This window comes from Protopterus annectens, chromosome 1.part2 (genome assembly GCF_019279795.1).
Source record: "Protopterus annectens isolate FY-2018-M chromosome 1.part2, PAN1.0, whole genome shotgun sequence".
Lineage (NCBI taxonomy): Eukaryota > Metazoa > Chordata > Ceratodontiformes > Protopteridae > Protopterus > Protopterus annectens.
Window position 1 is genome coordinate 729,435,515 of NC_056727.1, and position 16,727 is coordinate 729,452,241.

General features: G+C 40.2%; 1 protein-coding gene across 2 annotated transcripts in view; it reads right to left on the reverse strand.

Annotated features, from left to right (window-relative positions):
* Positions 1-8,265: 8,265 nt before the first annotated feature.
* Positions 8,266-16,727, reverse strand: part of NVL (nuclear VCP like) — a 1,985,423-nt gene continuing 1,976,961 nt past the window's right edge. For both annotated transcript variants that reach the window (XM_044058761.1, XM_044058752.1), the window contains one exon: positions 8,266-9,396. In XM_044058761.1, the coding sequence (XP_043914696.1) occupies positions 9,355-9,396 (42 nt within the window). In that variant the 3' untranslated portion in view covers positions 8,266-9,354. The remainder of the gene's footprint in view (positions 9,397-16,727) is intronic.

Here is a 16,727-nt window from a genome sequence, read left to right on the forward strand (position 1 = left end):
CCTTATTTATCTTAGATGGGGAATGTTGAAGGGTGATAATACATTATCTAGACTGGAGCTGCTCATTTTAAAATACAATACCTTTTGGTATGAATCATGACAAGTTTTGGAGGTCTAATGGGAGTCTGTCACTTGCTAAAATTGTAATGGGACGAGCTGCTCACTTAGTTGAAAACTGATGGAAATCCAGATGTGTGGAAATTGAAGACTTTTTTTTTTTTGCTATACTGTAGCAACCTCAAAGTAAGGAGGTGCAATTGACTGTCTACTGTACAAGAGAATGAGTTATTCCCTTCAAAACATTTTACTGTGTCTTAAGTCATAACTATATATGGTTTTGATTTTGTTTAGCAAATGGAAATTTTATTCCGTCAGGTACCATTCAAAGAGATTACATGCTGCAGAGTTTTACTGCATTAATAAAATGGTTTGCAACTCTTTTATGATGTTAATGTGTTCACAAGTGCTGTGACTAACTAGTCTTACTGATCAGGTTTATTTTAATGTAATTCATTACCTTTGAAAGCTAAGGCTTAGGTGCCAGAATTTTGTCTAGTCTTTTCTTTCATATAAAGGCTATACATGGTTGGATTATTGCCATCATGTCTCTTCTACTTTACCTGCTGACCTTTGACTGTGGCTACTAAGCCTGCTGCTATAGCTTCCTACAGGACCAAGGACTACAGTGGCTCTGATAAGATCCAAAAAAGGTCTTCTAGGTGGGGGAAGGGAACTTCTGAAGTAGACAGAGATCATCCCTTTCTTGTTGCCTTGAAATGGTTAGACATTTCCAGCACAGACAAAATTACACTACAGAGGATGCAGTCATAAATGTGGTCATAATATACTTGACAAAGGCATCACTCAAAACCAAGAAGAGTCAGCATGCTGCTATACCAGTTCCTGCTCCCATGGCTGGGCACATTCTTTTGATGATATTATATACAATTTGCAACATGAGCAAAATAATGGTAGACTCTGGCAATTTCAGCTCTGAGGCATTTCTTTTCCTTCAAGTTTCAAACAGATTCTGTATTTTTTCAGAATGTTGTCTAACAAGTCCAGCCAGAAGTGTAGCATGTGCATCTTATATTACAAGGCTTTTATGGCCAAAGTTTAGGACAAAAAAAATTGCTCACCTACATGGTTCAAAGCCGTATACTAAATCCACAGGACAAACTGCCTGGACCTTCAGAGAAGGAGTATGCTATACTACAGCCATTAAGATGGTTTGGTCAAGGTGGGAATTCTACATCCTTATAGCAAAGTCCTTCTGATTTTTAGAAATATAGGCCAGTCTTCCTAAGAACAAAGATACTGTGTTTGGATGGTTCCAGATCTGGGTGAACAAGTCCTTAAATGTGCAGATGGGTACAACTACTCAGGGAGTTTGATCTGCTGCCCAAAAAGATTACAGACAGCATCACTGGTGGTGGTGGGGGGGGGGGGTGAACCTCCTGGGGACACCATTCCTTCTTTTTCATAGTTCTGCAGATTTTCTTGAACCTGGGGGTCTTCCAAGGCAAGAAAGGAGAGAACTTCCATCTACATTATCAATGCAGGTGAAAATATTTTCATGTTGAATTGCCCACAAGGGTAGTAGGAGAGAGCGTCATATTTGGCTTAATCATTTTATTTGCTGGAGCCTCTGATATGAAAGAGCACTCTGCTGTCTTTCTAGATACAAAAAAGGCCAAAACCTGTGCCTTCACCGAAAACAGATTTTGAAAGATCAAAGCTGGATACATCATGCTGTCTTGTCTGAAGTACAACCTGAGGGGAGACTGGGATAATTGCAAACCCATAAGCTGTAGTTCTGGCTGACAGAAGCCCCATAATAGATGGCCCACCAATGTTCCAGGCAGAGAAAACCATCTGTGTACCTGAGTGGAAAAGGAGACCTTCCATCATTAAAAAAAAACATAGTGTTGCCCGTGCATCTCCTGAGACAGAATCTGACATAGTCCTATAGACATAAGTGACAACAGTGTGCCTGATACTGGCACAACTAATGTTAGGACTGCTGGCCAGCAAGTTGATATCTGGTTTCTAGAAGTCACCTCTAATGCAGGGAAAGACGACCTATACCAAACACTGGGGGTATCCCACAACTGCAGAGACCAATAGCTGGGGAACCTGCAGTGGATGCACTGATATACGTGAAGCTGATGCTTTAAACACCCACATCACGGGTAGAGTTGATGGACAAACCAGTTTATGCATCCCCACAGTAGAGACCTCAGAGCAGAACAAAGTGCAGGTGTGTCAGTAACTTACCTATATTGGTTATATCCTGCCAAGAATATAATAGCTGGCCAGCTTACAAAGTTTCAGGGCACCTTCCATGTACTCAAACTGTCAGGAAGCTCAAGCTGAGCTGACTAAAAGCCAAGTTTTGTACCAAGCCCTTCAAAACGTTCATGCCAACAGAAAGAGGGAGGCTGAGCTAAGCAAACAATGCTAGCATCACAAAAAATAAATGTCCATACAATGGCATAAAAAATCACACCAAAAGGGAGTTGTTATTGCAGCAATGATCATCCAAACATCTACTGTTACAGTAAGTTTACATACATAACTGTATTATGTTCAATTGTGCAATTGATCACTGCTGCAGAAGTAGCTTAGATATGTGAGTAGCTCACCCTAGCTTACTATTTTTGAGACGTGGAAGGAGAATAATTTAGCAGCCCCTTGGGAATGGGCCAAGAAAAGTCTGGTCTAGACCTAGAGAAGGAGTCAAACTTATAGTGCTTTGAATACTTCTCAACCTCTTAGATTAAGAAATTTGGATAAAGCCATAAATAAAAGTGGGACAAAAGCCCAAAAATAGGGAGAATGTTTTAAATATTGCTCATACAAACTTAGAAAGTTGATAGAATAAGTGGTTTTACATTAGCACAGATTTTTTCTGAATGGTATGAAGTCTGAAACTCAAATGTCTGTCATTATTTTTTAACTTCAATCTTTAATGATTTGCCACTAATTTGCCAGAAAACCACAATTTTATGAAAACTGGACCAAAAATATGAGGCAAAAATTTGGACATTCTGTGAAAATATGTACAGTTGAGAGGTATTATGCTTTATAAAAGTACATACAGCGGACCATGCAGCAGCTTCCAGAACACTTCTAGACTCTAACCTTTTCCAAAAAGCTATAGATTAAACCAAAGCACTGGTACAGTGGGCCTTGACCCTGCCTGGAACAGATGGTGAGAATAACAAAAGGTTAGCCTTAGACAACCACTTGGAAATAGTCTGTTTTGTGACAGGTTGCCCTTCTTCTTACCTTCATAAGAAATGAACAATTGATCCAAACACCTGAAAGATTTAGCTCTGCCAAGATAGTACCAGAGTTGTCTGTGGACATATAAGGTATGGATGATCCTTTCTCTCTCATTTTTATGTTCAGCAAAGAAAATGGGAAGATGGATAGTTTGGTTTAAATTAAACTCAGATTCCACTTTAGGCATAAATGAAGGATTAGTTCTCAAAGAAACCCAATCCCTGTGGAAAATGAGATAGGATTGACTCACCATAAGCATTTGCAACTCAGATACCCTTCTTGCAGAGGTCAGAGCAATCAGTAAAACTGTTTTCCTTATGTCAGCCAGGTTAGCTGGTTCAAATGGAGCAAGTGTTAACTTCTCTAACAAAAAATTAAGATACCAAGGAGGGGGTCACCAATTGTTTTGGAGGCCTCTCATGTAAAACCCCTGACAAAAACATTTTGATGAGACTGCATTGAAAGAAGAGGATCCATGGGCAGAGATGCTGAAATGGCCAAATAACAGAGGAATAAGAATGGCCATTGGATAGCAACTCACACAAATATTGTAAAACCAGAAAACAACTAACCCTGAATGGGTGCAAGCCTTCTTGCCTCCAATAGTACCTGTTGCACCTCCCCAGTAAACAGATGCCTAAAAGGAATTAAGAACCCTATCATTCAGGCAGTCAGTTGAAGTTAATTAATATCGGGGTGTGTCAAACACTCCTGTTCCTGTGTGAGTAGATTCAGTCTGTAAGGAAACTTGAGACAATTGTCCCTGGCCATTTCCAATAGAAAGGAGAATCTCGTCTGCCTGGGCCAGAAAGGAGTCACCATAATAATCTGGAGGATTCCTTCTAAATCTTCAGAAGTACGCTGAATATTAGTGGAAAGGGTGGAAAAGCATAAAGGAACATTCCTGTCCAAGGAAAAGAAAAGTCATGTCTTCTAGGCTTTCTTACACTGAGTCCTGGAAAAGAATCTTGCCAGTTGACTTTTAGACAGAAGGCAAAGAGGTCAATTTGAGGAACTCTCCACCAATGGATCAAAGCTTGGAATACCTCTCTGCTCTAGTTTCCTTTCGTGAGGGTCTGCCCTGATTTGGCTCAGCTTGTCTGCCACACAGTTTTGGTCATATGGAATGCAGGATTCCTGATAAGTGAGATTGTGCTGTGAAGCTGTATCCCAAGCTAACATGGCTAATCTGCAAATATCCCAAGCTAACATGGATAATCTGCAAAAGGGGCATGATATGGTTCCCCTTTTTTGATACATCACATCACTGTGGTATCATCTTTAACAACTTGAAGAAATCCTGAGAACCAAAGATGATTCAGAGAATTGACTGTCTTGATCAGAGAAAGCATCTCCTTAATATTTAAGTGCTTGCCATCTATCCCCAGTGTTCCATACACCCTGCACTTTTATCCCTCCTGAAACTGCTCCCCAAGCAAAGTCTGAGGCATCTGTGGTGACTGACTGCTTTGGAACAGGGAGGGTGAAGGGGAGACAGAATTTAAGGATATCTGTTGTCTCCACTAAATGATTTCTCTTCTGACAAACACCAGCACTGGGATTAGAAAATGGAAAGGATGCTCCTGCTAGGACTACACAGACTTTAGATACCACTGTATCTTTCTCATGTGGAGTATTGCCAGGAGTATCATGAGAATCACAGAAGCCATGAGACACAAAAATCCTCAGGTACTGCCTCATAGTGACTGAAGTCTGAGTGGAAAACCTTAGAAATAGACCTAGATACAGATCTTTTTTTTTTCCTGTGGAAAAAAAGCTCTTTGAACTGAGGTATCTAGTTGACATCCCAGGAACACAGTCCTGTGTGAGGGAGTAAAGAAATATGTTTGTATGTTCTCTTGGAATCCCAGCCTGTGTAAGAGATCTACCATGAGAAGAGAAAGAGATTCTTGACACTTTGGCAAAGACTCTGAAAAGATAAGCAAGTCACTAAAATATGGAAAAATGCAGATACCCTGTAGCCTGCAATGAGATGTAACTGGAGCCACACACTTTGTGAACACTCTTAGTGCTCTGGATAGTGCAAAGGGTAAGGCAGAGAACTGATAATGTGATCCAGACGCACAAAACCTTAAACTTCTGAAGTCTGGATGAATAGGGGTGCAATAATAAACATCTTTTATGTCTAGTGCTGCCAGGAAACTTGAAAGAGGAAGAAAAGGTAACAGGTTGTGAAGTGACATCATCTGGAATTTTGGCTTTATCACAAAAAAAGTTTAGGAAAGAAATATTCAGAACTAGAAAGTTTCTGGAAAATCCGTTTGTAACAACTCACAGTATTTCTAAGTGACTGAGATATATGTGTTCTCCCACTGAAAACAGCACATTGCAGCAATAGTCTCAGAGAAAGAGACCGCCTCCCAACACACACATGGAGAATCAGAAACAAAGATCTCCTGTGAGTCTGAATCAGAAACATGAGGAAAAAACTGTATCTGTCCCTTCATCTTCTTGTTCAGATTTAGAATCTTGAAAATTTTCTGGAAAGGAAGTATCCCACTTTCATTTACCAGAAACTAATTTACAAGAAGGAAACAGCCTGAATTAAACCCTGAGCGAGACTCAGTAAATTAATCCTGTCCAAAGACATTTGAGGAAGACTAGATACATGGTTTGTTCTTTGTTTCTTTTTGACAGGAAAATGGTGCCAACCATGTTACTAATGGCAGCAGCTGCTTTCCCTGGGATAAGCGCAGCATTCTAACACAAGGAAAACTTCCCTGGTCGTTCTCTCAGAACTGATGACAGTAGCTCTCTCTTGCCCACTGAGAGGACCCCAACAACTGCAGAGGATGTGGCTAACCCCAGGTTCATAGTGGCTGCAGGTGCTACAACAGAGGGATCTGGGGTAAAAGATGAGTGGTCTGAGGTACAACACATAGCCACAACAGAGTCACCCACCTGTGGCTGGGGCAAACTGCTAGCCTGCTGTGGTGGCAAAGGTTGTTTGCTTCATTTTTATTTTATTTATTTATTTTTTGTGGCTGGAAGAAGGACCAAACATGGGACTGGTAGTTTGTTCCATGGTCAAACCAAAAATGGTACATGTCTCCTGGGGAAGAAAAGTAGCAAATGCCAGTAAAAACTACAAGTCTTTAAATGCCACTTTTTGGACAAAAAACTCAGTAAAAAAAGCACTTTAAAACACTTTATCGGCCCCATAAAGTAAAATAAACACAATTTATCCAAAGAAAAAAATGGTTCTAAGTTACTTTATACAACTTTTAAACTGAAAAAACTTTTAAACTGACAGGAAAAATGAGAGCCCCTGTTTAAAAGTAAGATATAGTCTTGCAACAGTCCATTAAAACAAAACTCCTAGCTCAAAATAATTTTCCTAAAGAGGAAAATGAGAAACTAGCAACAATATTTAGAAAATGGAAGGTTCCCCCCCCCCCCCCTTTGAAGGGAACTTGTATGCCCAGCAATGGAACAGCACAATCTGACTGTCAATCCTCAAAAGCCTCAGAGGAGAATATTCTTCAGCCACAGTAAAGCTCTGAAGGGCTTGGCACTCAAACTTGTCTTTTAGTCAGCTCAAGCTGCCTGCCAGTTGGAGCATGTGGAAGGTGCCCTGAGGCTTTAGAAGCTAGCTGGCTCTTACATCCTTGGCAGGATATAACCCACATAGCTAAGGCTACTGCAGCAAGGATCAATATGATGAACATTTGCATAGATGATCCAGAGATCAGCAGGAAGATATACTTGGTAAGGCCTGCTGCAGTCTGGTAACTGACACTTTAATCACAACAAAACTGGAAGGGAATTGGCATATTGGACTGAAGAAGTACTGGAAGTGATGTAAAAAACTGGACCAGCCAATGACCATGCCTGAAGCAACCCCAGAATCTGCTTTATTCATTTAGAAAGGCTGACCAAAAAGAATGTAGAGGAAATTAAAACTACCTTGGAGCTCAAAGGACATCAGAGGATACAGTGACTTTGTGACTAGGAGTGGAAACCTGGGGAGAAGGCACCCTCACTGGAACAGATGCTGGATGGGTCACGCTTGCTTGCTTGCCTGCAAGTGAAACTGATAGGCTACTACAGTAATCTTAAAAATGGAAGCTGGGATTCACTACAAAACAATTTAGTAGGAATATCTCTAAATGGGTAGACTGGATGTATGATGTATAACTGGAAAACTCAGCAGAAAAATCTGAAGTTGGCTGCTATAATCAGTATAAAGCATTACTCACAATGCAGTAATGATATATTTATGGCTAGCAAAGGTCAGTAGACCATTGATTGTGTACACTCTGGAGATATATTGTCACAATGCCACTGTTCTGAGCAGTGCCCAGGGTAGGCTACAATTCTGTGCCCAGTTCTGAATGCCATTACATTACAAGGTGATAACAGCAGTGTGTTGAAGACTGACAGAAAGTGTACTAAAAACATGGGGCCAGAATCCAAAAGACATGCTCTAAGTGTAAGTAACTTACTCCGGTGTGAGCTTGCCCCAATTCCAAAAGACTTACTCCTGGTGTAAGTGACTTATTCCATTGTAAGACCTATCTATAAAGTAGGCTCAGATGAGGACCAGATTCCAAAAGACTTGCTCTTGGTGTACGTAACTTACTCTGGTGTATACAGCATTTTTTCCACTTAAATCTGACCTATCTCCTACTAAGGAACACTTCTGGAGTTTCAGCCAATTTCAGTTAAGTATGTGAAATGATATATCTCAATGAATACATGTTACTTACATGCTTACTTTTAAAACGGTCTCTGAGCTAGTATGACAACTGGAGAGATACAGTTGCCTTTTTTTTAAAGTTTAAACCTTTTTTTTTCGTGATCATAGTACTCCTTTAACAGCGCAAAAGAGAAAAAAATCTTTTTAATTTCAGCCCGAGTTCTGTAGAGAGATACTTTTAGTTAATACTTCAGCAATTCGTTAGCAACTCTGGGTGTTAAAAAAGGTCACCGATTGGAAGAAGGATAGGAAACAAATTGTTCTAATGGGTGTGTTTATGCAGGATACTAACAATGACACAATGATCACTTCAATCACAAAGGCAAATGTCATTGAAGAAAAAAATACATACCTATTTGAAAGGCATCACTAGCTTTTATGCTCAGATATTTTCTGCAGTCACAATCAATGGTGTAACAACTCTCTATTATACATCTGCCACAGAAAAGAGCTTGCAGTGCAGAAGAGGACTTATTCTGACTGAATGACACTCAAAGGTCCTCCTCAGAGTTATTTTTTTTTCCTTTTAACAGCATGGCTTACATAATGCTACCTCATAATTACTTATTTCCCTCCTCCCAAGTTGCTGCAGCCCATCTGTCCTCCATGAAGTCAACATTTTACAATGACAAAATATTGTTTTATTTCAGACACTATATGACTTAATTTTTTCATATTAAAGTAACATTCCTCATAATGACTACTGCAGAAATGAAGACACCGCTGGATTTCCTGTAGAGCAACGACAGCAGTCAAACTGATGATGTCAAACAAAATAGCAAATATATGTTGATCAAATGTTGACAGGTCATTGTCTGGAAATGCTCTGTCGGCTGTGTTTTTTCAACAAAACAGTAATGAGCTTGTTCAACAAAGACAGTATGAACTGACCAGCAGTTCTACAGGTTTTGAACTATTAAATTATTTTGTTGTAAACGTGTTAAATTACATTCATCAGATTTGCAGCCACTGATGACTATTTCATAGTAACATCTGTTTTTCACTATTTCAAGTTTTTTTTTTAATATCATACAAGTATTAAAGAAACAGAGACCATGGAAGTTTCTCCATGCTTCATATTAAAAAAACAATTGTTTTACAGACGTTTAAGAAACCTTCTGATTGCTCAATCATACTGTTGTGCATTAGGAATCCAAGATAATATGGTCTTATGTGTAATAAATAGTATAATGGCTGCTTGCTGGTCACTATTGCAAAATCTGGTGCAGGATGTTGATGAGGTACACATTCCACACATAATCTTGGATATTCTGAAGACTTTTGAAAATAAAAAATTGGACATAGCTGCCAGTTTGTCCACTTTTTCAGAAAATCTCCTTTGTTCATCAGCCAAGTGACAGCCTTAGTTTTTCGTATATGATCTGGTCCTGTTCATTTGGAAATAAAAATAAGTGTTTTATATTCTTTACACTTTCAAAAATATTCCAGTTAATAATAAATAACGATGATGTAATTTTTATCATTCATCACACAAAGCTACTGTACTCATATTACATAAAACACTGTTGTACTTCGAAAAACATTATAGACATTGCACTTCCTATCTGAAAACAAGATTAGTGAAACATATTATCATGCATACATAAATCTTTGAGAGGGAGTTCTGAACTGGGACCAAACAATGGAATCTTCTTTTATGTAGCTTCTGGTTAAAAAAAAAAAAAGCAAACAAAAGAAAAACTCTGTACTCATATTTGCTGAACCCGTGTTTCCCTATAGGACCATGCTGAAGTCTCTTTCACTTGACTTAAGAAGCAGGCTCACTGCCACAATCTCCATTTTTTCATCAGTTTAACCAGGTGGCTTTCCTGAAAAGACTATGTGGAATTACACTCAGAAGGGTAAGTTAGGAAGAAGGTAAATTAGGGGGCCCATATCAAAATTCCTCCTTCGGGATATAAAGAGAAACAAGAATTCAAGACATCTGTTGATCCTAGTAATAGGACCTACAGCACTGAAAGTGCACTGCGGTTGGTATCTCTTTGTAGTGCCTTCTTGTGTTGCTGTTTTAAAAATCTTGTTCCCCACAGCTGAAGGCATGTGCCTCTGTCTTGTGCACTGCATAACCATATCAAGGCTAGGTGGACATGTTCATCCTCCTATTCCCATGCTCTTGACCCCCCCACGGACACAAACCTGTTTCCACATGGAAAGCAATTTCTTAAATTACAAGGTATGAGATTATAACTTTCCAGGTTTCTTACTGCAATGCTAAATAACAACTGATAACATTAATGCTAGGAGGAAGAATGAAAAAACAAAGCAGCCATGGTAGAGGTCTCTCTCAAAGATCAAATGCCCTGTTGAATTCTTACACATCTGCTATGTTGTATTTGTACAGTCCCTATGGAGTAGGTGAAACACTTAGAAAAATCTCAGCAGTATCCTATAAATAACCCAGGGGTTAACAAAGCTCAGAAAGCTGAAGGATGGATTCAAATGTTTTGAAGTAATGCATTCTAAAGAACAATTTACAGCTGGAATGCATATCAGTAATATTGTGTTTAGAGATGATACACCACAATGAAGAGATAGAGCAAAGATGTCTACAGCAGACACATTTCTGAAACATTAGAATTAGTCACACATTGGATTGGCGGAATGCCCTTTAAAGGAATGTTTCACTCTCCAATACAGTTAACACATTGGCGGAATGCCCTTTAAAGGAATGTTTCACTCTCCAATGCAGTTAACTTTATCCCAAAGTTGCTCTTTCCCATTGTAGTAATATGCAGATATTATTTTTGACCTATAAACCATTCAGTGCCTTTTAAGCTTCCTTATTTCCATTGCTTCTGACACACACCATGAACGTTACCATTATTCTCCCTGATCAAGTTTCATACTGTTTCATAAAGGAAATCTGATTCAGTGTGCATGACCTAGATCTGACACAATTCTCTGCAGTTCATAGGATCATAGGAAGTTACTAGGCTATTGACCTTGAGGCCTTTACAAGCCTAGCCAAAAATTTAGCCCATATTCCAACAAGTCAGCACCCTATGCCAATGTCTAGCAGGGACACAGGTGGAATCCCAGGGGGTGTATTTTCTGTTCCCCATCCAATTATCTAGGTTGCGCTTAAAAAGGTTTAATGAGGTACTCTGCTTTACGTGGGGAGGGAGTCTATTCCACAAAAGGGGGAGTCTTTGGGACACAAATCTGTCCCGCCAACAAGTCCTATTGATGTCACAGACCAGGTTGAGGTTGCGTGTGTGAGTTACTCGAGTGGAGCTTGACTTGCAGATATGCAGCAGTCCCATCAGGGCGGGGTCTAAGATTGCTTAGTATGCCAGACAGAGGTCACCTCTGAGGAGTCTGTAGGAGACTGAGTAGAGGGACTGAGCTTTTAGCCTATCTGTGTAGGATAGATGTTTGAGACCCTGGATTCTCTAGGTGAGGAACCTCTGTGGACTCTCCAGCTGCTGCATGTGCCTTGTGAGGTACATGCTGAAAGGGGCATTGTACTCAGTAATGGGTCTTATAAGGGAAGAATACAGAGATGTTATGATCACTTTGTCCCTGGATGAGGTACCCTTACTAATAAGGTGGACCATGTAGAAAGGTTTCCATATAACGGAGGCAATATGGTGGTCAAAAGTCAGTTTGCTATCAACCTGTGTGCCCAAGTCCCTCACGACTGATTGTGTGCTTAGTACCTTATTATCAGTGTGATACTTTGTGGGGATGTCACTCTCCCCAAAAGGGATGATGATGTATTTTTTGCCATTCAGTTTGTGGCACCAGTCATTTGTTTGGGTAAGACCCTCTTGAAGGATGTCCACATCATTAGGGGAAATTGATGACAAGCACCCAGCTTGCAGTCATCTGCAAACTTGGTCAGCCATAGCTCATCAGATTTGGCCTGCACCTCCGAGAAGTATATCCCAAACAGCAGAGGCCCAAGACCGCTCCCTGGGGTACACCACTTGCTATGGGTGTACTACTTGAGGTGGCTTCCCCTATTTTGACTAGGTGGGTTCTATCAGTGAGCCAGTTTGCTACCCATCTGGTAACATATGGATTGATGCCTAGTTGAGTTTATCTATTATACCTGAGTGGGGAATAGTATCAAAGGCTTTGGCCAGGGTCAAGGTAGACTGTGTGCGATCAAGTGTCTGGAGGTTGCCAATGTCCTTGTTAATGAGATCCATGATAATCCGCTCCATGGCCTTGCAGATCAGGCTAGTTAGGCTGAGGGGGTCTATAATTTCCTGGATCGGTGGATGCTCCACCTTTGTGCAAAAGGATGACAGTAGCTGTCCTCCACTCGACTGGGATGAAGCTGGTACTCAGGCTTTGGTTGAATAGGATGCCTAATGGTGCTGCAAGTTCCTGCCTGAGTTCATGTAGGATGCAGCCTGGGATGTTATCGGGTCCCATGAAGGCTGTATTTTTTGTCTTTAAGGGGGCAGTGATTACTTGCTCCCTAGGGATAAGGGGAGGGGGGCAAGTACTAGGGATGTCCTGTTTTACTGATGGGGAGGGCAAAGGAGTGAAGTTTTGACTGACCCTGTCTGCCAGCAGGTTGGCTACATCTACAGTGTTTGTGTATGTGGTGTCCTTGACCACCAGTTCTAAGCAGATCTGAGTGCTTCTCTTGAGATTGCGGACATATGTGAAGAAGGCCTCTTTAGTAGATGTGGGCCAGTTAGGGCTCGAAGTTTGCTTTGGAGGATTTCACTAGTGCTCTTATTTTCCTTGTTCAGGCTAAGGAGAGATTGCTTACAATTAGGCACCTGCTCCTCTTTGGTCATGGACAGCAATTTTTTTCCTTTTATTATAGAGTTGATTTATTGTAGATGTCCACCAGACAGGTTTATTCTTCCATGAGGAAGACTTCATCCTGTCTGGTATTCCTGATTCCATGCAGCTATATAAATGCTCATATAGTAATTTGGTATAGGTTTGGAGACATGTACCAGTATCTATGGAGGGGAGGGGGCTGTGAAGCAGTTTATACATTCCCTCAGGAGGTTGTAATCAGCTATGGAGAAGTTTATTTGTTTGACCCTAGCTGGGGGGGGGGGGGGGGTCGGGGGAGATGCTGACTTCAAAAGTGACTGCTTTGTGGTCGGATCTTACCAGAGATGATGACACTGTAGGGATGCTGCAGTGGTTACTCATGTTAGTTAATACCAAATCCAAAATATTTTCACCTCTTCTGGGGGGTCAACCAACTGGTCCAAGGCATTTGAATTGACAAAATCAAGGAATCTCTAGGCATTTGTGTTTTGGCTTGAGTATTTCTTCCAATCTATGGTTGGATAGTTAAAGTCACCCTGTATCAGGTTAAAGGGTTGAATCTTGATAAATTTGAAGAGGTCCAGATACGTGGAATGGGCATTTTGAGTCAGTGTTGGAGGCCTACAGCTAGCTATGATTTGAATAGGGTCTTGTCAGTTGTTAACTGCACCTGGAGTGTTTCCTGTGCATCATACTGTTTGACTAGCCTAGAGGTGTGTATGTCTTTTACATATATATATATTGCAACTCCACCTCCTTTTTTTTTGCTGCCCACGGTTTGGGGTCTGAATGAAAGAAAGGATGAGTAACCTGGTATGGCTGGGGTGCTCTCCGCAGTTTTGAACCAGGTTTCTGTGACTGCACAAATGTCAGCTTCTTCCAGGGTTAAGACTGCTTGCAATGAGTGCAGTTTCATATTTAGACTTCTAGTTCCCTGTATTAGTCACCACCTAAAGTTTTACATGATGACACTGTCTTGCTTATTTTGTATATTAACAGCAACAGTGAACAAAAATGAGTTACTTATACTTCAACACTACTTAAACTGGAAAGTACTCTTATTTTTGGCCAGTCAAACACTACTTTTATCTATGTAATTATACATAATTTAAGGGTGGTCTGAAATTAAAATAAAAATAAATATTGCAAGCTTTACTCCCTTTTGGAAGTGAGCCACAAAAGAACAGGAGAGCTGCTATATTGAATTATACGGAGAATGGCCTTGCACTTGTTTAGGAACTATAGAACTAACTACTTTACAAAACCCTGCAATACAGTGAGGCTGTTTTGCAGAGAATTTTAAATGAACTCTAAACAGGATAATTCAGGGGAAAAAAACACGTCTCCAGAGACTGTGTCAGATACCCATAACTCATGGCGTTGACACTTTACTAAATAAGGGAGAAAATCAGCTCCTTCCTTATGTCCAACATGAGTCAAATAAAAGTCCAATTGCATTCTGGGAGCCAGAGGGAAAAGCTGTAAAACAATCACTTCTGAATGTTAGGCTGCATTACTGGCATTTTGTGGTATACCATATTACAACATAATCAGACACGCTTTGACCATTTCTCAGAATGTCTATTCTTTTGTTTTTCCCATTTCCTACTGAACTGGCTGAAAACCTGTTTTTGGTCAACTCAGGCCTAAAAGGCATGTACACAATTATTAGGTTACAGACATGTTAAAAGAAGTATACTGTACAATGTTATAGGGAATATTTACCATAAGCAGAGGCAATTAATTACGTTACAAAAGTGAAATGAGGTATACCATACAATATTTTGTGAATATTTAACATAAAAGGTAACCTATATCTTTCTGGTCTGTGACTTGCTGATAGAGTTGGCTTCTCCTTACCTACTCTATTTTGTTTACATTTCTAAGAAATCTGCTTGGCTTGGTGTTTTTGTTCTATGTGAGTAGTAGACACAAATTATCTAGGCAGCACATTTCATTTGTGTTTTCATTGGTTAAATTATTTCTTGAGTGATACTTAAATATACAGTGAACTTCTGGGCCTATGTCTTTTCTCAAATGATTTCAAGCCTTCATAAACTAAAGCACTGCTGGTGACTCTCTGCTAGTTTTTCTCATGCACTTTCCCTTTTGTTGATCTGCTTTTAAAACCTGCTGATTTTAAGCTGCCCAACCCCAGTGTAAACTGAGTTTGATAAACTCCTCCTTTTCTAAACTGCTGTTGATATCTTGAATTATTAATTTGCCTTTCCCTGTGCTTATAATGAAAAAGTGCATTTTGCCTTATCAATGTCTGCTCTGCTGATTTACTTGCTCTGAAACATCATTTACCTAGCTGTTGGATAAAGCAGTGTATTTTTACACACTAGCAAGCACTTGTTTTACATAAAGAGATCAGTATATTTTCCATCTAGTGCACTGTTAGGTAGGCTGGTCTGGTTAGGTTGGAGAAACACTTGAGATTTCTGCATGTGCTTATCTGCTTTTAGTGCCTTTATAAATTCTTTACAATTGAGTGGCTCTTGGCTCATTTATACAAAGTAAAGTACTTTCATTGAATAATCACACTTTTCTAAGCTGTTTAAAGTACACTGCTGTATCCGTATTGGTACGTTTGTTTGTGGTAGCATTTCATATCTTTTAAATATGTTTGTGGCAGAATTTCACTCCGGACACTCCTTTACTGTGCCTTTACATTAAGAGGACTGTGATTATTCATCTAGTGGCAGTAGGTGTTTACCTGTCTATCTGAGATGGGAAGCACACAAAAGAGATCTAACTATTTTTTGCACTTCTCTTATATGCTGTGACTGTACTTCAGCAGTTTCAAAAAAACTGTATTGTCTGCTACTGCTTTAAGTATTTAAATGCATTGTATCTGTTAGTTGTAGGACTGTTGTAGGCAGTTTGTGTGGTCTTGTTACAACTGGGCTCCAAACCAACTATTTTACATTACGAAGGTGGTTTTCTGCATCCTTGTGGCAGAGGTGTGCTGACCTAACCTGTCTGAATTGGGGATTGCTGGTGGAAGGCTTATTCTTTGCTTTCCTGACTGGCAGTTAGCTTAAAACTTGTTTCTCTTTGCTTGTATTTAAGCTTTGTGTTTGTGCAGTGCTGCTCCTTGTGCAGAGATGGTTAGTAGTGCCCTGTACAGATGCAAAAGCCTAGAAGCTCAGTTTTTCCCTGAACAGCTGTCAGTGAAACCCTTGCAAGCTTTTCTGCTGCACTACGCGCAACTTGGTTATGTAGTGCACAGTGTTGTCTTATTGATCATCCTTAGCCTACACAAAGTATAGGTCCCTCCTGTAGTCTTGGCGCTACAAGCACAGGCCTGTCAAATTAACCCATTCCATTCCCTAATAAAACATACAGTGAGAGTCTGCTATCATGGACGGGCAGTTTCCCATCATCGCTCTTGTCAGCCTGAAAGACGTGGGAATCCTGAGGCAATGTAGCAATTGTCTCATGTATACTGACGACCATTTACTCTTGAAACAATGTGAGATATGTAGTTACACTATGAATTTGGAGGCAAGACTCTCACATAAATACAAACTGAATGCCAACAGGTTGTGTGTGGACACACACACACACACACACACACACACACCCTAAATAAGCACAAGACACATACATCCACATATGGGGAGGTGCTCACTAGTAACTTACCAAAAGATCATAGGCCTCCCAAATGGAAACCACTTACACACACAATGCAAAAAACAACCACAACACATAACACACACACCAGTGTCTCAACAAATAAGCCCATAAGTAGTAAAGTACAGTTTTGTACCTACCATAAATGTAGATGTTCGAAGATCCACATTGCTGCAGTCCTTACATATGGGTAGTCCGCTGTCCTCGGTCGGCCCGAATACCAAAGTATTAGGCTGACGTCGGTCATGGGCGCTCAGATCTGACATCAGAGCGTCAGGGTATAAAAGCGCATGACCGACGTCATATCCTCAGT